The 24,448-nt window shown below is 40.8% G+C and overlaps 1 protein-coding gene across 3 annotated transcripts; it reads right to left on the bottom strand.

Moving 5' to 3' along the window:
- Positions 1-5,265: 5,265 nt before the first annotated feature.
- ATP5F1C (ATP synthase F1 subunit gamma) lies at positions 5,266-24,319 on the bottom strand. Of its 3 annotated transcripts, XM_069458723.1 has the most exons (10): positions 24,216-24,319; positions 18,001-18,035; positions 15,511-15,642; positions 12,549-12,753; positions 11,730-11,873; positions 11,536-11,600; positions 9,731-9,886; positions 8,978-9,074; positions 5,935-5,971; positions 5,266-5,461 (listed from the first exon to the last, which is right to left on the bottom strand). In XM_069458723.1, the coding sequence occupies exons 1-9, from the start codon at positions 24,269-24,271 to the stop codon at positions 5,965-5,967; spliced, it is 897 nt and encodes a 298-aa protein (XP_069314824.1). In that variant the 5' UTR covers positions 24,272-24,319; the 3' UTR covers positions 5,266-5,461; positions 5,935-5,964. The 3 variants fall into 3 exon arrangements, with proteins under 3 accessions (XP_069314824.1, XP_069314825.1, XP_069314826.1); XM_069458724.1 differs by lacking the exon at positions 5,935-5,971; XM_069458725.1 differs by lacking the exon at positions 18,001-18,035 and having other exon boundaries at positions 24,216-24,302.
- Between the last annotated feature and the right edge of the window lie 129 nt (positions 24,320-24,448).

The raw sequence follows: 24,448 nt of genomic DNA, 5'->3' as shown, positions 1-24,448 counted from the left end.
ACTCACCAGGTGAGCCCACCCTCTCTGATTTTTCTTGCCCCTTATATTGCGTTCACATGGTGTCTGACCCTAAGCAGTTAAGCACTGCCACCTTTCAGGGTTCCATGATCTTCATATTTTTTGAATATCTTGTTTGATACATCGTACCAGCTTGTTTCCACTGTTACACCACCCCAGTTGTCCACTGGTGAAAGTTTTAGGACTTTGCACATTCAGGAACTGCTACTGTGTGCCAGGTAGCACCTCTGTGATCCATCCACCACCAGTGCTGAAGTCCTTACCGCCAGCCAGGTCGGTGGTCCAGCTCCAAAATTCCATCTTTGTACCTGGTCCCTCAGAGCCCCCAGTACAAACTGTCCCAAATTGGACTCCCAGGAGGCAGTCTCTGGAGATGGAGATTAGGTGTTGAGAGGTGCTTCTGGGCTTACCACCTGGGGAGGGGGAGAGGAGGAAGGCGGAGCAGGAAGCAGTATTAGGGGAGGGAGACATTGAGCTGCAGCTCACGCTCAAGGAAGGCTTCAGCCAACCCCACAGAGAGCTTTAAAGCTGAGGGCTGTCCGGCCTCAGGCAGTGGATGCAGGCTGCTTCAGGAGAGGGCCATGACCTTGGCCAAGGTGATCTCCAGTTGAGGCAATTCCAAAGCGAGTCCCAGCTGAGGGCTGTGTGCTGCCTGCATTCCCCGGAGGTCCCTCGGAGGGGACTCTGGATGATGCATCGCACCTTCACCAGACCCCAATACCACAATCACATTCAACACACTAAGACTGATACAGTAACATCACTCAAAATAAAGTGCATATTAAGATTTTTCCTATTGTCCCCAAATGCCTTTTGTGGCTTTAAAAATTTTTTAAATCCAGGATCAAATCAAGAATCGTTCATTGCATTTAGTTGTGATGTCTCTCTCTTTAGTCCCGTTTAATTAGCTCAATCTCCCGGTTGTGGTTGTGTTTTTTCATTTGTTGCTGTTTTTCTTTGATCTTTCAAGACATTAACATGTCTGCAAAGTCCAGGACGACGGTCTCACAAGCTTTGACTGTTTTCTCACTTGATTAGATTGAAGTTGAACATTTTTGGCAACGCTACTGCTATACAGGTGATCTGTGCTGCGTGCATTGGGTGAGCACGAGTCAGTCCCATTAGTGCTGACAAAGTTGGACAACTTGTAAAGGAGGCATCTGCCACATCCCTCCAGCATAAAGTCACCTTTTCTTACTTTGAAATGAATAAGCATTCTCTAAGGTGATGCTTTGAGACTACCTGAAAACACTGCGGCTCCACACCTTCCACCCCAGCGGTTTATTGGCATCCATTTCTGATCTCTTACTGCGTGGATTATTACACTGGTGGTGACAAAGTGATTTTCCTAATCCAGTCACTTACTCTACATCTGTTAGCAGTCACTGTTCTGTAAAGGAGAGTCCCCCCACCCTCTCTCCTATCTCGAGGCGGCCAGGATTCTTGTCTTTATTCACTGTGTTGCAATTCATTATCATCATGATTCTTCTGATGCTGAAATTGCCCCGTATTTGGCCAGTGGGGGCCCTTTCCAGCACCCGCTGTGTTCTTGCACCCTGTCACTATTGATCACTTCCTTTGTGGCACTGCGTGTTCTGTGTTCTAGGCTCACCTTGTGCCTCCCCTGCCCTAGACTCGGAAGTGGCCACCTAAGGGGCCCGTTCTCCTTGGCAAGGAGCAGTACGTAGAACCAAGATGCAAGTGCTAGCTTGCCTTCCTCACTGCAGGGGTATCATTGCTTCAGAGGCCTTGTGGTGGAAAGAACTAGAAAACATGTCTGTTTTTGAAGTCCTAAGTACATGATTCCAATCGAGCACTCCATGTTCGTTTCCTCCTCCCGTGTCATGTTTGTGTGTCCTGTCCCTCCTAAAGCGAGAGCCCTGGCTTCAGTAGTATCAAAGGCCGGCTTTATCCTGCAACGCCTTGGCCTGCTTGTTAAGTGTCTGTCCTCTTTTCATATGCCTCATCCCCGTGGTTTTAATCATTAGCTATATATAAAAATGACTCCTTAATATAACACTTTATCTCAGTTTTTCCCTGAGCGTCCTACTAATGTAGCTAACTGCACCTAATGACTAATTTCTGCTTGGGTGTCCCATATACAGCTCAAACATAATTAACGTTTGATAGCTGTCCAAAACTGAACGCACCCCTCAATAAACAACGCCTGCGAGAACAATTCATTTTGCAATGGTGTAAGGTGTGGAGTACAGCACAACTCTGTGACTGTACTAGAAGCCACTGGACTGTACACTTTAAAAGGGCAAATTCTATGGCATGTGAATGATTTCAGTAAAGCTATTTTAAAAGAGAATGATTAGAAGTGAGAACAGTGGAGGCCAGGAAACAGGAACCAATTGCAAGAGCAGCAGCAGCGACCATAGCAAACAGCTGCTTTCCTTGGGAGCAGCGAGGAGTCCACCGTCTGTAGACGGCTTAGTCGGGGGCACAAGATCTATAGACTGAGCTTTCTTCTTGAGAGTGGAGCTCTGGTTCACTCCAAGACTCTGGCTCTCATCATTCTCTTGGAGGACGATGCAAGTACTGAGGGCAACGTGGCAAAGCCCAGTACTGGGGCACAGAGCTCAGTGCTAGCAGAGGGTTCCAGCTGGGCACGAGTGGGCCCGACTTCAGCAAGGGCATCACGTTCTATTCAGTTGGTGCCAGCAGGGACTCAGTGACTGCACAATTTTCAAGCTCAGAGTTTCCAATGATAATAATGAAGATTCTGAAAGCTGCAAATAGTCCATGTTAAAGCCGACAGAAAGACAAAGGTTCCTAAAGGGCAAATCATAGACAACAGGGGTTGTGGTGATGGAAACGCAATACTGGAATATCAACATTAATAGACCTAGCCCTTTGGGTACTGTCCAGATGTTTTCAGAAAATATGATAGCGGATTAAGTTGTGTAATAAGCCTTACTAGTAGAAAACATTGATCACTAACTGCACTGTGTTATGAGACTGGGTAAAAGGAGAGGATGTAACTTGGGGGGAAAACGTCACCCTTACTCTTCAAGACTCCTTCCTATGGGTCTAAACTGCACAGCATGGCACATCCTGTGCCTTTCCAGACCATCCTGCCTTTCTCCTCCTCTGTTAGCCGTTCTCAGAATGTGTTTGAATCCTGACCTGAGACTTTGTTTGTTCTGCTTCCTTTGCCTGAAATGCCTTCCCACCCCACCGGTTTGCTCCAGTAGTTTAATTTCTACTGTTGGTCGCCGGTCCTTGAGGACTCAGTTTAGATCTCACCTCCTGCAAGCTGAAGGGCCTTCCCTGTCCTCTCATCTCCTCCCAGATATGAGTTGGTGTCCCGCCTATGTGTCCTCCCCAATTATAACATCACATTTGTCATAATTTGCTGTAAACTCCTATAGGTGTTTTAATTATCACTGGATCTTCAGAGTGTAAGAGTTCCAACACACAGAAGAGCATCACTAATGCTCTGTTGAACTGGTATCAATTTTACATAGATCCCTTAACCACGTATCTAGCACTTAGTGTGTCAGAGTCTAAATATTTTGTAAATATTAGCTCATCCAATCTCCCTAACAACCCTGTGACGGAAGCCCCATTTTAATCTCCACTTTCCAGATGTTAGAACTGAAAGACTGCGTAACTCACCCAAGGTCACAGCTGGTAAGGGCTGAGCTAGCATTCCAACCAGACCATTGAGAGAGAGATAAAGAGAGAGAGAGAGGGGGGGGACAGACATGTGGGGGGAGTGAGAGAGCAGCGAGATGCTGTGGCATCCCAGAGAAAAAGGGAGATGCCAGGAGCTAGGCCAAGTGGCTTGCTGCTTTCAAGGGGATGAAAAGAAAAATAGTTAATTGTTGTGAATTGCTGTATCTGCTCCTTCTCCTCTTCTTAACTGCAAGCAGATAATGGAATCTGCTGTGTGAAACTGCTGCATCCCTTCCCTTTGCTTTAGGGATAAAGTGACTTTGCCCTCAAGATATGATTTTGGGCTGTGTCTGAAGTCTGGAGATTGTCCCCCATGCTGTCATCCAGGAACTTCTCAGGAACTATTCCAGGCTATAGAAACAGATGCTAAAAGGCAGTTTTAGTCAATTGTTCTAGCAAGTGTAAAAAGATTTACATTTCCTTGTGTCTGCTGGGCTCCTTTGAGATGTTCAGGGCTCTGCAGGGCACCTGTTCTCTAGGTGGAGAGGGAGCAGAGCACAAGACCCACAGTCCTTTCATTAACCACTACTCTGTGCACACAAAACTATCTTCCCTTACGTGGGGTTGTTGGTAAAGCAAACTAAGTCCTTGTTCAGTTTTATTTCTTAAGACCCTATGGTGAGTCTGTAAGAAAGTAATATGAGGAAATGCAACATTTCTAATAAAAATGCTACTTCCCTGCATTGAGTTTGGGTTTCTTTTGTAGCTAACCAGATGGTACTTAAAAGTAGAGTACAAAAACTGATAATGCATCTTTGTCTAACAGCAGTTACACAAACTTCCCTAATTTTAAATTGCAACACAAATAAAAGTGTTGTCACTAATATGCAGAGACTTCATATTTCAATGAGAAAAAGATAAAAACAAACCTCAATTAAAAAATGGGCAATGAGTAAGTGGGCAATTTTCAATCATCAGATTGTTACAGAATAACGATAGATAAGGTTTTAGAGAATGGGGCAATCAGTCTCATACACTGTTGATCCAAGTTTACAATCTGACAATGTCTATTAAATGTTAAAAGGTACACAGTCATTGCTTCTATTTATAGTAATTTAGTCCACAGAAATACTCAGACGAGCATGTAGAGACTTGCCCAAGGATGCTCATTCAACACTTTTGTAGTCGTGAAAAATTGGAAAGCCTATGTTTACCAGTAGTTAGATATTTATGTATCAACACGGAATGTTCAAGTTTAAAACTGTATACCTAATAAAACCCTTTCTTGTGAAACCTGTTTTCTGGGCTTCCACTTAAGGATGGCAAATTAAATGCACACCATACACACTTCCACTCATCCCGTACTCAACTTAAACATCAGCAAAGGGATTTTTTTCAAAAGGCAAAAATCACAAGGTCCAGCACTTCTATTCATTTTACTGACCATTCTTCTAAGGCTGCAGAAGGGCAGAATTCCAGGCTGAGGTGGCCTGCAGTCCCTTCCTTCCGCCTTGGCCCCAGAGGCTAGACTTGCTAAGGTTGGTAGAGAACTATAAAATCGGAAGAAACTCTTAAATGATCTACTAAAAATTTTTAATAGTAGCATGCTAATATTTTAAAATATTTTAGCATCGTCTCATTTTGAAAATTTTTAACTATTCTTATAAGACAATGATTTTCTTATTTTAAGTTGTTTATTGTAAGATAATTTACAAACATCTTGCTGTCTTCAGTAATTCAAACAATGGAGCAACAACTTCTTCTGACAAAACAGTGGTAAGTTAAAAACAAATCAGCCGGCTGAAGTTTTCTTCTTTACCTGAAAAACAAAGTACAGAACAAGTAAAAGTCAAGTAATATGTTTTGGGGAAAAAAAACGATGTCGAGAGATAATACATATTTAAGTGGGGTATAAACAACTGAATTTATGTAATAAAATGTTACTCTATTCCAGTGATTCTCAAATTTTGATCTGGGGAACCTTTCATGGGGCTCATAAGGGCAAAACTATTTTCATAATAATGTTATTTGCCTGTTTTATTCTCAAGAGAACACAGCGGAATTCTGCAGAGGCTACCTGATGTATGATATCACAAAAAATTAATACAGAAATAGATAAAAAAAAGCCCACTAGCATTGCCCGGATGCTCCCACAAGTTGGCCACTACTAACAATCAGCCCCTGCCAATTTAGATGGCAGAGAAGCAGTTTCACCATTGCTAAATTAGCTTCAATTATATCTAGCCAGGTTTCTTTTCTGAAGAGATATGGGGAAGAATGTGTGAACTTTACCTCTTATCTGAGGATGGAACTTGATTTTCATTAATCCCTGGTTATTATATTAGAAGAAAAAGACAAACACAAAACAAGCAGGTCAAGAAGCAATCCATGCTGGTTAATCACATGTAATTTGCAATTTAAAAAGTCCATTTCTTTACTTGCCACCTTGAGTATATCATGTAAATACCAAAATATTCCTTTAGAACAGATTGAGTAATTATTATACAAAGTTATAGATTTCAATCTGGTTAGAATAAATAAAAACATGTTCATGCAAGGAGAGAAAACTATGAACATATTTAGGTTACTATTTTTTCTATAAATAGCATATAATATATTTAAAAATTTTAGGCTGACGACTAATACTTGATATTTCAAATATTATGGTTTATTCACATGCACAATTTTATTACTAAATAGCCAAATACGTTTATATTAAAGTTTTGAACCATAATAACTGATAGGTTACTGCACATGCAAGGCCATTCACGTAAGCAATCCAACCCTGGCACTGCACGGTTAACTTTTTATATAAAGATTTACACTACTCTTCTAGAAAACGAAAACTTCATAGTCAATTTCCAATTACCTGGATTGTTTTCTCTAAATTCTCAGTTTTATGTCCCGGTCCCCTTTTCCCCATTTCCCTTGATTTTGATACTTTTAAGCCAGGTTTCCCACATTTCTAATCAAGAAGGTCCTTAATTCTGCACATGTATCCTTCACATTCATACCTAACATTCCAAGAGCAAAAAGAACCTTGGGCTCTCTGGATCTCACACAGCCCTGGAGCCTGCAGAACACAGTTCTTCCCCCAGGACTTTTCACACTCACACAACATCCAAGAAGAAATCAGCTTAGCATTTGCAGGCGTATGGCAAGGAGATAAAGGATAACCTAAGTATTTAATCCTTGTATTAGTGCCCTGTTACAGATAACAAATCTGAGTAACAGAGAAAGAATCTCAGCCAACTTATCAAGCTAGACACCAGGAGTCTCTTCTAAGATGCTAACAGAACATCGGTGATTGGCTGTGAATGGGTCAGTCCTAACAAAGCCATGCTTAGGAAGTAAAATAAGAGAAGGAAGAAGGATGCCTAGCATAGCAAAGCCGATGGATCCACTAACGACTTTCACAATAGTTTCTGTTGGCTCAGTCAGTTCTAGCTGTGTCTCTGGCATTCTGCCCAGTTTCTACCCTTGAAAGATAACACTTAAGGTCCGCTTTAAATGTCACCTCAGTGATGAACTTTTCCCTAATTCTTAAACATGGACCCACATTTTCACAAACCCAATAAAGTGTTATTTCTCCCTCTTCTGAACTTCCAGTTCTTAATACTCACGTGGCATTTCATTCACTCACTCTGTCTTTCTGAGGAGGTTATGTACCAGGCAATGGGGACAGTGAAGGGAAAAAGACATGGTCCCATCCCAGCTCCAAGGAGCACAGAAATAAAAAGGGAATTCCTGACGCAACGTTGTAAGAGCTAAGATAAAGGGAAGCACAGGACTCCAAAGAAGGATAACTCAGACTGTGAAGGAGCATCTTCTGGAAGAAAGGATTCCCCAGCTCAGGAAGGATAAGCTGGAGGCAGGCAGATAAAGAACAGGGAAAGAATGGCATTTCAGACAAAAGCGCATGGCTGAAAGGTGATGTGCTTTTTAGAGGTGAGAAAGAATATGGCATATCTGTAGATCTGGAAGTAGATCAAGGTGGCTGAAGTTCAAGGAAGTGAGAAATGGTTAAGAGATTAGACTGGCAGGAGTGTTGGTGGCCAGAAAACATAAGATCATTACATAACAGAGAATGGATTCTACTACATTTTCCTCACAACACTGTCACAAAGACTTGCAATTTTTTTCTGTGAAGGGCCACACAGTAAATATTTTAGGCTTTGGGGGTTACACACTGTCTCTCTCTTTTTAAGAAATGAGGTCTCACTCTGTTGCCCAGGCTCTCTCTCTTTTCAACAACCCTTTAAAAATGTAAAAACCATTCTTAGCTCAGGGTCACAGTTTGGCAACCCCTGTTCTGCTGTGATTTCTTACTTAATGTTGTCTTTCCTGTTAGGATTGTTAGCTCTTTGAGGGCAAATACCGTTACCACTGCATCTTCAATGTCTAACGCAGGGTCTGGCACCTAAGAGGTGCTCAAAAAAATATCTATTTTAATTCAGAAGAGAAATGACAAGGATCTGGATTAAGGGGAATAAAGAAGGAGAAAGATTCAAGAAAGATTTGGAAGCTAAAACTTAGAGAACTTGGAAACCAATTAGTAGGAGATTAAGAAGGAACGAGTTAAAGACAACTCACTACACGTCTTATCTTTCATCATAATTACCTACATGTTTCTTATCCTGTTAGAATATAAATGCCTTGAAAGAGGATCACATCTTTAACACTATGCCTAGCACTGTATTTTGTGGGTATTCACCTTGATTTTTTGAATAAAATTCCCACTGTCTTAATCGATGTTTCATAAACATTAAAATTTCTCAACAACCAAGAAATTTGCTTAAGGAAAGCAGTATACAGTTGGCCCTCCATATCTGCAGATTCAACCAACAGCAGATGGAAAATAAATATTTGAGAAAAAAGACGAAACAATAAAAAATACAAATAAAAAACCAGTACGGTACAACTATTTACATCAATGGTTTATAGATTTACATAAAACCAAATCCAAAACCAGCCCTGTAACTAAAAAAGCCTTATAATTCTTTAGATTCCAAAGACAGATTTTATAAACGATATTGAATTATCCACGTCCTTGTTTCCAGTGCTTTGGGAAAGTGAAAGCTGGCAACATACCTATCTCTAAATAGAAGAAATTAAGCCTGAATGTTTCAGCTGAAACATCAAAATAAACCACAGAGATCCTATTTTTGTCCAATCTTTATATCCCTAAGAGTAAGGATACAAGATTCAGCAATGAATCATTTCAATTTTAACAGACAAAACAGAACAGAAAACTTTTAAGCATCCAAAGGTTAAACGAGCAGACACAGGGAGATGAGAAAAAACTCTCTGAAGGCAACATTCTAGGATGACTTACAGAGCTGCAGCACCAGAGATAATTTCAATCAACTCTTTTGTGATGACAGCTTGGCGGGTGCGGTTGAATGTCAAAGTCAATTTATCAATCATCTCAGCTACAAACAAAACGAAAAGATGAGACAACAAAATCTAAAACCAGAAAAGCGTAACTTGTTAATTAATAACTTTTGTTGCTTAATTTAAAAATAAGAGATTGCTTCTTTTTGAGTACCAAAGTTGCCCTCTCAAAAAATTTTATGAAGGTAATTATTACATTTTCGATAGGATATCTTTTCACAGTACTTGCAAACCCACTGCCTATATAAAGTGAGACATACTTCCCTGTAGGCCGAGAATATTGTGGTAAGGTTTTGTTTTGTTTTGTTTTTTTTTGAGACAGAGTCTCACTCTACTTCCTGGGTTAGAGGGCAGTGGCATCAGCCTAGCTCACAGCAACCTCAAACTCCTGGGCTCAAGCGATCCTCCTGCCTCTGCCCCGAGTAGCTGGGACTACAGGTACACAGCACCATGCCTGGCTAATTTAAAAAAAAAAAAAAAAATTTGTAAAAATGGGATCTTACTATGTTGCTCAGGCTGGTTTTGAGCTCCTTGGCTCAAGGAATCCTCCTGCCCTGGCCTCCCAAAGTGCTGGGATTACAGGCATGAGCCACTGCACCCAGCCTATGGTAGTTTCTAGACAACAGACTCCTCTCAGCACAGAGGCATTGTGTGCACAGAGTTCCTGCTAGCATCCTCTGTACTGTGTGCTTACAAGCGTTCTTGCTGGCATTGTCCATGGCTGTCATCCTAGCACTCTGCTCACTGGTGGTAGACTCCTTCAAAGAGTAGTAGATGATGTTAGCCAGACTGTATTCTTGGTAATTTTGCAGCACATCAGTATCAATATCATCGTAGATACTCATACTCTCTGTCAAAACAAGTGATGAATTTCTTTGAAGTCATACAGAGCAAAGATTTATTTCATCAAAAACAGCTTTACTAGTATAAAACTCCTTTATAATGACAGAGCAGAAGTTATGTAAAATAAATTGAACAAACTGGTTCCAATAATTTCAGCTATTCCCACACTATAGATTATAGCTTATTGTTAGCAAAACATGCGTAACAAAGCGTTTGGTATTAAGCATCTACTGCAGATGCTTAAAAATTAAGAAGTCAACATTTAAAGTAAGGGCACTAAATCTCATGGTTACCAAGTCCTCTGGACAGTATCTAGCAAGTGCCTGTTACAAAGCCAGCAAGCACTAAGTAAATGGTTTTTTGGGAAAAAAAAAATTTAAGAATTAAAACCAATATAGTGTAATACAGGTTAAGCATCCCTAATCCAAAAGTTCAATCCGAAATGCTCCAAAATCCCAAATTTTTTGAGCACCGACATGACACCACAAGTGGAAATTCCACACCTGACCTCTGGTGATGGGTCACAGTCAAAATTTTCACAACCAAAATTATTACAAATATTGTATAAAATTACCTTCAGGCCATGTGTATAAGGTGTACATGAAACATAAATGAATTTTATGTTTAGACTTGGGTCCCATTCCCAAGATATCTCATTATAAATACGCAAATATTCTGAAATCCAAAACACTTCTGGTCCCAAGTATTTCAGATGCGGGACACTCAACCTGTACAATAATTCCAATTTAGCCATTTGATTACTGGAGAAATCTGAATGTATCAATCTGGAAAATGAGAGGGAAAACCTTTCTAAGCACAGGAAAGAGTGGGAGACTGAAGAGTAGAAGCTGGTAGGACTTTTAGATTTTTTTTCCTTTCTTGTTATTTTATATTTAAAATTTTTTTTCTTATATTTTTATACCAGTAAGAATGAGCTTGAAGAATTTTAGCTTTAATGGTGTAGACATTTAGCAGCACAGTTCAAAATTCATTCACTAAGGTAAAGTGGTAAAATAGTACTTTCATCAAATTTAAAATGGTATTGGTCATAACGCCTATTTTATGTACCATGAAGAAAGAAAAAAAACATGGCATTCCACTGACTGGTGGGGGCGTCCCAATGCCAGAGATGTTAAAATGTAAAGACGTATATGCCACAAAATAGATGAAATATGGTATATAGAAAGGGAAAAAGCCTTAGGAAAATAAAATCAGTTTCAGAATATCATTCCTAGGATGCTTCACTAAACAATGAAGACTTTATTCAAACAATAAAAGAACTGAGTGGGTCAATGTAAATTGGTTCTGAACAATGCTCAAATCTCTGTTCTAAAGCTTATGGTTGTATTGTAGTTAGGCAGAATTCCCACATACAAACTGCAAATCCGGTTTCTAGCTAGACTCTCAATCCTTAACGCCAGAAGATCTAATGATGAACCTCAGTAAATATTTGTTCAGTTAATGAAGGAATGTAGTAAGAGTTGTCCAATAATGACTGAATTAAGGTAACATGGAAGTCACTAATAGATGGTGCTTCTTAGAAATAGCCCCCCCAATCATTTTGCTACAGTTACAACAGGATGTCCTGACAAACACTATTTTCCTTAATCTGTCCACTCTACATGCAAAAATACTTCCCATATAAATACAACTTACCAGCACTTGCAATGGTATTAAGGGAGAAGATGGGTTTTTCTTCTGTCTTATAGGAGATGACAGACCTAAAAAATGACAAAAACAAATGTAAATCTCAAAATAATTTTTAAACTATCAAGTAGACATTAAGTTATTTCAAAATATGAGCAAAAACATGAACATAAAAAAAGCTTTGATTTGTAAATTTTTCTTGCCTGAACCGATTAAAGATGATAGAGCCCTCATCAAATTCATATCCAGAATTTAGTAACTCAAGGGCAATGACGGACGCATCTCCAAAAGTAGGGGGCTTTCTTCCCACTTCTTTGAATGTCACCAGAAACTGGTCAGAATGAGTCCTATGAGAAAAGGAAGAGATCAGATTTTTCATACAGAGGTTAAAAACAAACAAGAAAAGCAAGAATTTTTTATGTGCAATAGTTTAACAGAATACTTCTGCTGAAAGAACATAGGGAACAACAACAACAAAAAAAATACATCACCATGGATCAAGGTTTTTTGGGTGTGTGGGTGGTTATTAGGGTTCCCTGAGTTAAGCTGCTCCACACATTATCACGATTCTGCCATTCCTGCAGCACTTGCAAAGAACTAAGGACTAAAAACTAGGCCTTTCTTGTTTTATATTCTCTTTGCCTGTATTTCTCTCCTTCTAATCCTAACGAACTACTGTTCACTGCTAACATTTCCAGGCTGTAACTGCTCCATAGATTCTATGTTTGTCTTAATGCCAAAGCTTTTAATATTCCCATCATATTAAATTTATGGTTTAGATGAAGGAGAAGCAAAAGACAAGTAGAAAACAGGGGAAATATATATTCATATACCAATATATCCTGGGAAAAATAACAGTGAAACCAAAACCTCTCTGGGAGTATACCAAAGAAGGTACCCAAGAAAGACAATTTGCTTAAATAAACTATCCAAGAAACTTTTGATAATTTATCAGAATTTTTCATGGAACATTTCTTAATGTTTGTATCTGTATGAACATGAGCAATATATGTTTAAATTACCTATGAAGTATGCCCCTGATTTTATCGCCAATTCCAACAATCATAACTTCTTTCCCGGCCGCTGTGAGCGTAGCCACCTCACTTTTCATCTGCTTAGCAACCGAGGAATGGATGGCACCACAAAGCCCTCTATCTGAGGACACACCAATAAGGAGGTGCTTCTTCTTATCTTCAGGCACCTTAATATCAGCTTTTTCATACAGAGCTTAAAAACAAACAAAAAAGCAAGAATTTTATATGCAATTTATACTAAATATAGCAATGATCCCCAATTTACCAAAGAGCTGGCTAATTTTCAAAATTACATTTAAACTAGCACAATGAAAAGAGTCTGTGTACTTTGTTTACAACAAGGCTGAAAACCATAAAGGTTTAAATCCCTAGGTAACAAAAGATCCTACAGAGTCAATTCATGGCCAATTAATCTTAAATATTGACCAAAAGAAATATCTAGTACAATTAAAGAACTTGCAAAGAGGCCACAATTACAGAGGTACCTACTTACCTAGATATCAGACTTCTAAAGAACACAAACCTCTAGCATACAACCAAAAAAGTAGGAAGTATTTACTGAGCAGCTCATATAATCTACGTATGAAATTCTTAGAGCCCAGGCTGAAGTGTAATCATAGCTCACTGTAACCTCAAATTCCTGGGCTCAAATAATTCTCCTGCTTCAGCCTCCCGAGCAGCTAGGACTACAGGTGCACACCACCATGTCTGGCTAACCAGTTTACTGAGCCACCAAATCACATTCTTCGTATTGTGTGAGGCAGAGAATGTGACTCATGAGAGCAAATGGTTTGGAGCTGGTAAGGATGGCTAAAACCGAACCCATTAACTCTGCTTTGTACCAAAATACGGCACTTTTAAAGCAAGGAACTATTTCAACTGAGGCCTAGTGCACTATTATTTTCTTCCATAAAATTTTCTTCAGCAGTATAAATGTATGTTTAAAAAGATATATAAGGGCTGGGGGCGGTGGCTCACGCCTGTAATCCTAGCACTCTGGGAGGCCGAGGTGGGCGGATCATTTGAGCTCAGGAGTTCGAGACCAGCCTGAGCAAGAGCGAGACCCCATCTCTACTAAAAATAGAAAGAAATTATATGGACAGCTAAAAAAATATATATATAGAAAAATTAGCCGGGCATGGTGGTGCATGCCTGTAGTCCCAGCTACTCGGGAGGCTGAGACAGGAGGATCGCTTGAGCCCAGGAGTTTGAGGTTGCTGTGAGCTAGGCTGACGCCACGGCACTCACTCTAGCCTGGGCAACAGAGTAAGACTCTGTCTCAAAAAAAAAAAAGATATATAAGGCCAGGCACAGTGGTGTGTGTCTGTAGTCCCAGCTACTTGGGAGGACTGCTTAAGCCTAAGAATCTGAGACCAGCCTGGGCAACACAGACACCATCTCAAAATAAAACAACAAAAAAGAAAGATATGAGAGGGCACAAGAAAATTATCACACAAGGTAATTCTACATCTCATATTAATACATATATTATCTTCAACTTGGAAATAAGCAAATTTTGCTTTCTAAGTTGATATTCGAACATTCCACTTATGCATGCTGTTGGTGAGATCCATCTTCCTTCAGCTCACGTTCATTTGTTCATTGAGCACCTACAGTGAGTCAGCTGGCACTGTTCTAGGTGCCTGGGACACAGGAATGAAGCCAATACTCTAGGAGGGGAGTCAAATAATAAAACAAGCCAACAAGGACACAGTGTGTCAGGTAATGACATATGTGAGAAAAAAATAAAGGTACAATCCAAGTAGATGAAGTGATGAAAGATGCCACCTGGGACAAGGTGGCTTGGGCAGGTCTTTCAAGGAAGTGGCATTTGGGTGGACACCTGACGGAGGTGAGGGGCAGGGGCAGTCTGCCCGGGGGCCCCTGCAGCAGTGCGGGCAGGGGAGGTGTGGCAGTTAGAGGCCAGAGACTGAGCAGCCGGGACTTGACTACTGTGGAAATACTCCTTTGGGAAGACATAAGCCCCAAACTGAAAATCTGGGTGGCCCTGAGATAAGATTATTGAGTGGTAGATAAATGGGGCTTCACTGTATCATTTTCCCATAATACTAAGTTAAAATTCTCTTAGGTGGCCTTAATTCAGGGTAAGATAGCGGATAATGGAAGAGTTAAGATAGAGAACAGAATTATAGGTTAAAATGGGAACTTTCCACTTCTTCAAAATTTTGCTTATTTCCAGGATTAATTTATAATCAAAGTAGTATAAAAGCATTTAAAAACAAAATACAAATTCTTTTTTTAACTACTATGTCACTTCTCCATTAAGAAGACTAATTAGGGATGGATTTCGTAAAATTGTAAAGGAAAAACGTTTTCATACTTTGAAAGGATAAGAATGGTTATTAAGTAAGATATCTTAAAAATGAAGGTTTTCGGCTGCATTCCTGCTTCCACATCACGCATATTCTCAAAACGCCACCAGAGTCATACCCATGACCACTCGGTCAACTCTGCACCGCAGGGTGCCACCTCCTCCCACCCACCCCACCCTGCAGTCCCAAAATAGCACACCGTAAGGTCATAGGACGAAATCAAGCACTTTGTGTCTGTCTAACACACTGGTTCCAAGTTCTTTTTGGTGGTATATGTGACAATCTGGGACAAACTTCAGACTACTTTTAAAGTCAACACAGTCACATATGGTGGTTAACAAATATACTGGCTTTGATGCCAAACCACGTAGGTTCAAACAGAGGTTTTTTGCCCCTTTATGTGTGATCTTGGGCAAGTTACTTAACTTGAGCATGCTTCAGTTTTCCTCATCTGCAAAGCAGGGACTCTAACAGTTCCTATCTGCACAGGGTTGCTGTGAGTACATGTCAAGGTATCAGAATAGGCCCGACATCACCATAAGCACTAAATAAAAGCCACCAGGAATCTTCGTTAGGTTACATACTTCTTTGTAATTTGTGAATTACTCTTCTCTTACCCAAAGATCCTATTCCGTATACTCGAGCAGGTTTCAGCTCCCTCTCAGCTCGGGAATATTTTGCTGCTGCTACCATTTTCATAGACTTGGTAATTTTCTGGATGTTTTTGATGGACTTTAGTCGCCTGGTAACTGAAAAATAGAAGCGCCGTGTTAAGACAAAGGAATTATAATTTCATTGTGAATTTACTGAAATACTTTTCTAAAGTGCAAAGTAGGATTGGTCTAGCACTTAGACCAACAATAAACAGCACGATGTTAAACCAGTCTTTTTTTTTTTTTTTTTTTTTTTTTGAGACAGGGTCTTACTCTGTCACTCTGGCTAGAGGAGTGACATCATCACAGCTCACTGGAACCTCAAATTCCTGGGCTCAAGCCATCCTCCTGCCTCAGCCTCCCAAGTAGCTGGGACTATAGGTGCATGCCACCACACCCAGCTAAGTTTTTTATAGAGACAGGGTCTCACTCTTGTTCCAGCTGTAAACCAGTCTTAATGTTAGAACTAGTACTGATAAAAGAAGGGCAAGGCCACAGGTATGCTGGCTCACACCTGTAATCCCAGCACTTTGGGAGGCAAAGGCAGGAGGACGCTTGAGCTCAGGAGTTCAAGACCAGCCTGAACAAGAGTGAGATCCCGTCTGTACTAAAAAAAGAAAAGGAAAAAAAAAACCCCAAAAAACAAAAAACCCCACAAAATACTAGCTGGGCATGGTGGCACACACCTGTAGTCCCAGCTACTAGCAAGGCTGAAGCAGGAGGATCACTTGAGCCCAGGAGTTGGAGGTTGCAGTGAGCTATGATGATGCCACTGTATAGCCAGGTTGACGGAGTTAGACTCTGTCTCAGAAAAAAGCGGCAAGACTAGCTGTTACTTAAAACAAGCAATGGCAACGTAAGAGGACAGTATATTATACACTCAAAACATTAAATGTATTGAAAATGGCCTTAACCACATATTCCATAGCATTATTTTTATATATACATACACAAACAGTACAATTTTTTTCTATTAGGTTATTAAGTATGGAATGTCCAATTTCCTTAAGTACTATGTTTGACAGCTGATATCTCTGACATTTCACTTTGACACATTTTTTTTTTTTTTTATTGTGAAGGTACATCTCATTCTTTCAAATGCACATTTTGGCTTGTGATTATCTTTCCATTTTTTTAAGAGCAATTTTTGTGAAACCATGGGTAAGTAAAAAATTAATGTTATTTTTGAATATGAGTTCCATTGTGGAACCAATGCAGCACAGACAGCTTGAAATATCATCGATGTGTTATGGGAAGGATATGACTAATGAATGCACGGTATGTCAATGGTTTCAGTAGTTCTGTTCTGGTGATTTTAATCTTGAAACTAAGCCACGTGGGCAACCTGAGACCAACGTGCATAACGGTGAGTTGAAAGCTGTAGCTGAAGTGAATCCATCCCAACCTACACGTGAATTAGCAGCAAGGTTTGACGTTACTATTCCAACAACAGTGGATCATGTGAAACAAATCTGCAAGGTAAAGAAGCTGGATGGATGGGTACCACATGAATTAAACGAGCGTCAGAAGAGAAATTGTCTTGAAGCTTGCCTTTTTTTGCTGTCACGACATAAAGGTGAGCCATTTCTACACTCTATCGTTATGTGTGATGACAAATGGATTCTGACAATGGAAAGCGTTTGGCACAATGGCTGGATAACGATGAAGTGCCAAAACGCAGTCCATAACCGAATATTCATCAAAAAAAGCTAACGGTGTCTGGTGGTCCAGTGCTCGTATTATCCACTACAGCTTCATGAAACCTGGTCAATCCATGACAGCGGGTGACTACTGCAACCAATTGGATGAAATGATGAGGATGTTTGCGATGAAGTAGCCGAGCCGAGCCTGGTCAATAGAGACAGGCCAGTCCTCTTGCAACACCACATGTCACAAAAGACAATGCTGCTTAAGCTACAGAAGCTGGACTTGGAAACTGTATCATCCACGTATCCACCAGACCTTGCGCCAACTGACTACCACTTCTTCCAGAGAAAAATATTCAATTCTCAACAAGCTGTGGAAAACGCCTTTTGCAATTTCATCGCCACTCACTCTCCAGGCTTCTTCACTGCTGGCATAAGCGAGCTAACGTTAGGATGGCAAAACTATGTCGACAGTTTAGGCACATACTTTGATTCACTGTACTGCTTCTTGTTTGAGATATAATAAACTTAACTTCTAATTTGAAATCAGACATTTCATATTTAATGACCTAATAGTTATAGCATTATCATTCTACAGGTAACAGAATCAGAACACAACTTTCTCATGTGCCACCTCCTACTAGTGTTTTCCTAAACAAGTTCAATGTCACACATGCAGCGTAGATACATTCTGTCAGTTTTCACCAAATATATATGTAGAGTGGGCCAAAGTAGTATATTTTTAAGTATTTATTTGGCAAAATTTAGTTTTTCTTAATTTACATATTGAAACAAACAGCATACTTACTATCTTTCAAAGTTGCCATATTTCGAACTTGGACCCTGAGAATAAAGGTTTCAAGAACATAACATAAGAAAAAAACTTTCAGAGTTAACGTATTTATTTAAACAATACCCCATAAAGAAACAATCTATCAAATACAGGACTCTGAATGTACAGGAACAGACTTATCTATATATTTAAATTCCTGAATACTAATACCAAACCCTGTATCTAAGGTGTTTTATTTGGCCTCGTTCTAACATCTGCCTCTCACAGGAACCACAACTGCATTCATAAATGCTCCATTTCCCCCTCCACATCCTACCTGTATCCCTTCAGACCGGCAAAGTCCCTCCCCTTGTGAGGCTGTCCAACTACAGTTCAAATCAAGGTCATCCACCTATAAAAAGCAACCCTGCCTTCCTTAGTGCACAGCAACCTTTTCAAATAATACTTAGAGTCAATGATACAATCTACCATGGCCACGTGTGTGAAAGTACAGTTTATTTGAACTGATTTTTCACTTTTTCAATTCAATTCAATTCAATTCAATAAACATCTACTAAGCAGCTTCTATGTTTCAGGCACTGGTGAATAAGAGATGGTCTCTGACCACAAGAAGCATATTATCATCTCATAATGAATGTGCTAATGCACAAAAGTCAAAAGGATTATTAGACTTACATGTTAGCGTAAGATGAATGAGAGAGTCCCTGCCCTAATAGGGAAGACATGTGAAAACATAAATTATCTCTTCGCCTTTGAATCCACACAAAGTACCTGTCTTGGCAGGCAAAGCTTCATGGGAGAATTGAAGAATCAGTAAATTTGTGCACACAGGAGGGCCTACGGAGGGCACACCCAGGAACATGGATGTAGTTTTCAAAGATGATGTCATGTCCAGGGAACAGTGAGAAACGGCAGAAGGGGAAGCTAGAGACATGGGCTGGGCTTAAATATCACTATATATTTAAATATTAAGAAGGAAATCAGTTTAAATACTACTTTGTAGGTGGGAGGAAAACAATGAATGTTTACAAGCGCACAAATCAGGTTAGTGTTTCAGCAGAGAATCTCAAATGGCAGTGACAAGCGTAAAATGAGGTTGGAATATTGCTGAACACTGAAGACATGGAGACATGGGCTGGTGCAGCTTCCTGACAAGAAACAGCAAGAACCTGGATGGAGATGTCGGCAAAGCAACAGGAGACTGATTTGAGAATAAATTTTTAGTAGAACGGAAAACAGTAAGAATGCTTTAAGGTCAGTGGATGGTGACTAATATCTCTTGTGAGCACAGATACAAAAATCCTCAACAATGCATTGGCAAATTGATGAGGATGTGGAGCAAAAAGAACTCTCGTTGACTGCTGGCAAGGATGCGAAATCGAAGATGGAAACCTTCAATCCAACTTCGGAAGATGTTTTGGCAGTTTCTTACAAAACTAAACATAGTGTTAACGTATGACCCAGCAATCATGTTCTTCCTAGGTATTTACCCAACTGAGCTGAAAACTTATGTCCACACAAAACCTACACACGAGTGTTTAAAACAGCTCTATTCACAACTGCCCAAAACTGGAGGCGACCAAGATGTCCTTCAATGTGAATAAACAGATAACCTAACGCTCGTACACCCATACGATGGAGTATTACTCAGCAAAAAAACAAATGAGCTATCAAGCCATAAAAAGACATGGAGAAACCTTAAGTACATTGCTAAATGAAAGAAGGCCCTGAGAAAAAGACTATCTACTATATGATCCTACCTGTCAGACAAGCCAGGAAAGACAAGACTATAGCAACAGTAAAGAGACTGGTGGTTGTTAGGGTTTTGGGGAGAGTGGAGGAGAGCTTTTTGGGGCAGCGAGGCTATCCTGCATGATACGGTAACGGTGGATACATGTCATTATGGGTTTGTCAAAACCCATAGAACCGTGTAACAAAAAGAGTGAACCTTAATAAGACTATGGACTCTAGTTAGCTATGATCATGCCACCGCACTCTAGGCTGGGAGACCTCCTCTAAAAAAAAAAAAAAAAAAAAAAAGGTAGCAATATGATTCATTAATTGTAGCATATATACTACTCTAAAGCAAGATGTTAATAGGGCAAACTGTCCAGAGTGACAAATGGGTATATATGGCACTCTCTGTACTAAATGCCCAATTTTTCTACAAATAATATATTAATTATAAATTAAAAAATGCAGGTTATTAAATTATACATGTTATATGTTCTCATTTTTGTGACATGTGTTTATGTACATAAAAATAAGTCTGGGGCTGGGCACTGTGGCTCATGCCTGTGATCCCAGCACTTTGGGAGGCCAAAGTGGGAGAATTGCTTGAGCCCGGGAGTTGAAGACCAGCCTGGTCAACATAGTGAGACCCCATCTCTAAAAAAAATAAAAAAATTTGGCTTGGCGTAAGCAGTGGCATGTACCTGTCTGTAGTCCTAGCTAGTCAGGTGACAGAGGCAGGAGGATCACTTTAGCCCAGCAGTTAAAAAAAAAAAAAAAAAAGTCTGGAAGGTCGTAACCAAAACAGTTAATTAAAAAAAAAAAATCTCTTAATTATCCATCTCAATACTAGTAATACTCAGCCATAAAGAAAATAAGAGGAAAGGGACTATATGGAAAACATTAGGTTTGGTTTTAAGAAAGGATCTACTAAAGGAAAAGATAAAAGCTGGCAAATACTGACAAGTGCTGCTATTTCAGAGTGTAGACTATCTGACATAATGACTGTTCTAGTAACAACAATTTCTCATAATGGCACTTCAAAAGTAACATAATTTTTTGGCCAACTTTCCTTTTTCAGTATAGTAATGACTCCCCCCCCCCCCAGAACACTCTAAATTTATCAGCTATAACAAATGACATTTGGATGTTATGGTTTTAGGCAGACACTTCAATTTAACTGACACCAGTTTCTAGTAAGAGAATACCATATGGAACGGAATCTGATTTGCATACCATATGTGGACGAACACAGAATGTTTGGGCTTCCGTAAGTACTCCAAGTGAGAGGTACGAAGAGGAAGCACCTTCTGTGATTCTTCATGCTGTGCGCATGCCCTAATTTCACGTGTTTTGAAGCTCTCGTGTGTAGCTTTCATTTAGCTCTGAAGATGTTTATGTTACTACTTTATTTTTTAAGTACGATTTGAGTGCAGCACAGGCATGAGCTAATCGAACTCTCTTTAGGGATGGCTTGCTTTACTGAATATACTATTTTGGCAAGTGAGAAGATAAAGAATGCTCTGACTCACTGCACCACGTCCCGAGAAATCCTCAGGAGACTGAGAAACGTGAAATGCATAAATTCAGCAGATGGAAAAATCAAACAGGTTGTGGATTGCCATTACCTACCATGACCACACAGCATTGCTACAAGAGCTGACAGCAGTGGGGAAGGGACGCAAAATCATGAAGTACGTCCAATTCTGATACTGAATGTGTAAAAGTCCATCAGCTGCCCCACCACCCAGAACACCTCCCTCACACTTCTCCAACCCTCACCTACGACTGTATCTTCTTTTCCTCCTTTGGCAAGTATACTAAACCTCCTTACATCATATTTATGTAGTAACTGCATTTATAAACTCATTTTTATTTTTCAATTGATATACAGTATTTAGACCCATACCAGCATTTCTCCCACTGTTCTAGGTTCTTTGCAAATATTCCTTCAACCCTCACACTAATCCAATGAATTGTATACTTTCATTACCTCCATTTAAAGCTGTGGTCCCCAATCCCGAGGCTGCAGAGCTCCGCCCCCACCGCCCCCAATCCCTACTGTCTACGGAAAAACTCTCTTCCATGAACCAGTCCCTAGTGCCAAAAAGGTTGGGGACCTCTGATTTAAAGGATGAGGAACCAATGGTACAGACACTAAGTAACTTGCTCACAGTCACACAGCCAGTAAGTGGCAATTAGGATTCAAATCCCAAGAGTCAGGCAGTTGGCATCAGAGTCCAACTCTTATTACACAGAACCACACTCTACTGCCTTACTTTGTAATTTACCAGTAAATATCTGCTCTCATGGTTTCAGATGACAATCTGCCTTTTCTCTACCGAGATGCCATCTCTCTTCTTTTCAGTGTATATTGCTTAATTTATGAACACTGATGTCCTATTACAAACAGTTATATTGAACACTAAGAAAATAGAAATGTGTTTTCCCCAGATTTGAAGACAGTAAAATCAGGGGCTCTTTTTCTCAAATGTTTAATTTCCATTTTCTTAAATGCAACTTAAAAATAACTTCCAAAGAGTTAGGGCATTTTGCTGATACCTAAACAACTAGTAAAATAACTTCACCATGATTTTAAGTAAGACTGATGTTTACTTTGTTAGCAAGTAAACCTCCCTAAAAAAAACTGTAACATTAACAGATTGCACTTTTAAAAGCTTTCAATAATCAAAACAGAAACCAAGGAAATGCCTCTTCATGGTTCAGTGAAGGCAAAGGTAGTTTTCTCCCTTCCAAATTAATTCTGTGGAATGTGAAACATTAAGATGTTTTTAACTTCTGAATTCAAAAGGCAATTATAATTAATGGGAAGAGGAAGGGCAGAAAAGGTGGAAAAGACATGAAGCACCAACAGTGATGGACTATGTGAAAAGAGGGCAGAATATGCTTTCCATAGGTGGAACACTGATGTTTGACCATTTAAACCCAGTATTCCACAGGGATCAAGGTCAGGACTATGACCTTTATCTGCTGATTGCAGTTCCAATTTAGGCACCTAACAGCAGACTAAGAGCTCTTTGGGAGACAGAGAAGGGAGGATCGCTTGTATCCAGGAGTTCGAGACCAGCCTGGGCAACATAGCAAGACCCTGTCTCTATAAAAACAAAAAAAACTGACAGATGATACTAATGCATAGCAAGAGGAGAAGCACAGGAGAGCTGACGTCTGCTGAGCACCACTGCATGCCAGAAACTGTCCCAGGAAGCTGAGACGGTATCTATTTGTCCACCACCACATTTTAGCACTTTCCATAGCATCAAATGGTGCAGAGCAGGCACCCAGCAAACGTCTGCTGAGTCGTTAACAAATGGGACAACCTGCACAATGTAGAGTTCAACTATAAAGTGACTTAATTGCCATGAATATTCTTTTTCAATATTAAAAAAGACCCTGAAGGCCAATCCACCAAGAATTTTATGTAGATAATTCACATCAGATTTAATTACTTCAGTACACCGAAAATCTTGTGTATTGCTGTAAGTTCTTTGCTTAATGAAAAACGTATCTATTTCAATTAATGCTTTAAATTCCCTTCACGTGAATTAGGATACAAAAATCTACTTTAGCTCTGTAGCTTCTTAGAAATCCTCCATACTGCAAAACCAAGCAAGTGCTAGGACACAGGCTACAGCTAATAATCCCCTTAGCACAGCGTGTGAAATTCTTCCATACTGTCAAGCTTCAAAATGTCATCCTATCATACAGTATCCCCCACAAAACAACTGTTATCTGCCCATTCCTAGGCTCTTTAACATACATCTTTCCCCCGCCCCCCAACTAATGCTTAAAATTCTCAAAACTTGCAGCACCCTTTACCGGCATGGCAGTTAATAAACGCCACTTAAAGCCTATCTCTCTCCTCCTCCTCAGGACCTTGGGACAATTTCATGACCTTGCAGGGTTACTGCTTCAGCTAAATAACTTCGAGATAGTAGCAGGTGTCCTTCCTGTCTCCGCTAACAGATCTCTAAGGTCCCTTCTGCACCAAGACGTCCATCAGCGCATGAGGGCACTCATTTTGTTCGCCTCAAGGACATAAAGCACAACGGAACCTTCCGCTAGGCTTTTTCTCAGGTCCCCCGCCATCTCACGGGCCCTGCTAAAGACTGCCCGAGACCTGGAACCCGGCTCGCAGCTGAAGCTCAGGAAGAAATAATTTACTGGCTGAATGAACCCAACACCGCCTTGGCATGAATTCGGCCTAAGGTCGCAATCCCCAGGGCCCAGATGACCTCTCCAGCCGCAGGGGACGTGGCGTGACCTTGCTCCACCCGAGCCCAGCCCCGGCCCCCGCGCGCCCTTCCGGGCTCGGAGTCGCTTCCCGCAGCCCGGCCGCCCTGGGCCTCTGCGGGGCGAGTGGCCTCCCCCGGGCCCGCCACCCCGGGCCTGCCCCGCGCACCCTGATCCCTCCTCTACCCCATCCGACCGAGCCCTTCCTTGCCTCGCAGTCTTCCCGCTCCGCCCGCAACCTGCCGTACCATTGCGGCTGCAAGGCCCAGGCCGAGACCCCCGCGACGCCCGCCCGAGAGAACATGGTGATAGCAGCCCTGCTGAAGGTCGGTCAGACAGGCCTCACAGCGCATGCGCGGAGGCTTCCCACCACGCCCCTCCCACCTCGCTTTCTCCTTCAGTCTCGCTTCCTCGCGCCAAACCGAGGGAAGTCTCGCGAGCGTTGGAACCCAACCTCCCCAGGCCCCACCTCCTTCCGCCT

Source organism: Eulemur rufifrons, chromosome 25 (assembly GCF_041146395.1).
Source record: "Eulemur rufifrons isolate Redbay chromosome 25, OSU_ERuf_1, whole genome shotgun sequence".
Classification (NCBI taxonomy): domain Eukaryota; kingdom Metazoa; phylum Chordata; class Mammalia; order Primates; family Lemuridae; genus Eulemur; species Eulemur rufifrons.
This window is presented reverse-complemented; position numbering and strand designations above follow the sequence as displayed.

What these genes read in the sequence shown, in the direction of transcription:
- ATP5F1C (XM_069458723.1), bottom strand. Translation starts at nt 24,271, where the DNA reads ATGTTCTCTCGGGCGGGCGTCGCGGGGGTCTCGGCCTGGGCCTTGCAG. An exon ending in ATACGGAATAGGATCTTTGG is followed by an intron (nt 12,754 to 15,510) that starts GTAAGAGAAGAG and finishes TTTGTTTTTAAG; the next exon opens with CTCTGTATGAAAAAGCTGAT. An exon ending in CAATGCCAGCAAGAACGCTT is followed by an intron (nt 9,075 to 9,730) that starts GTAAGCACACAG and finishes TTTTGTTTGTAG; the next exon opens with CTGAGATGATTGATAAATTG.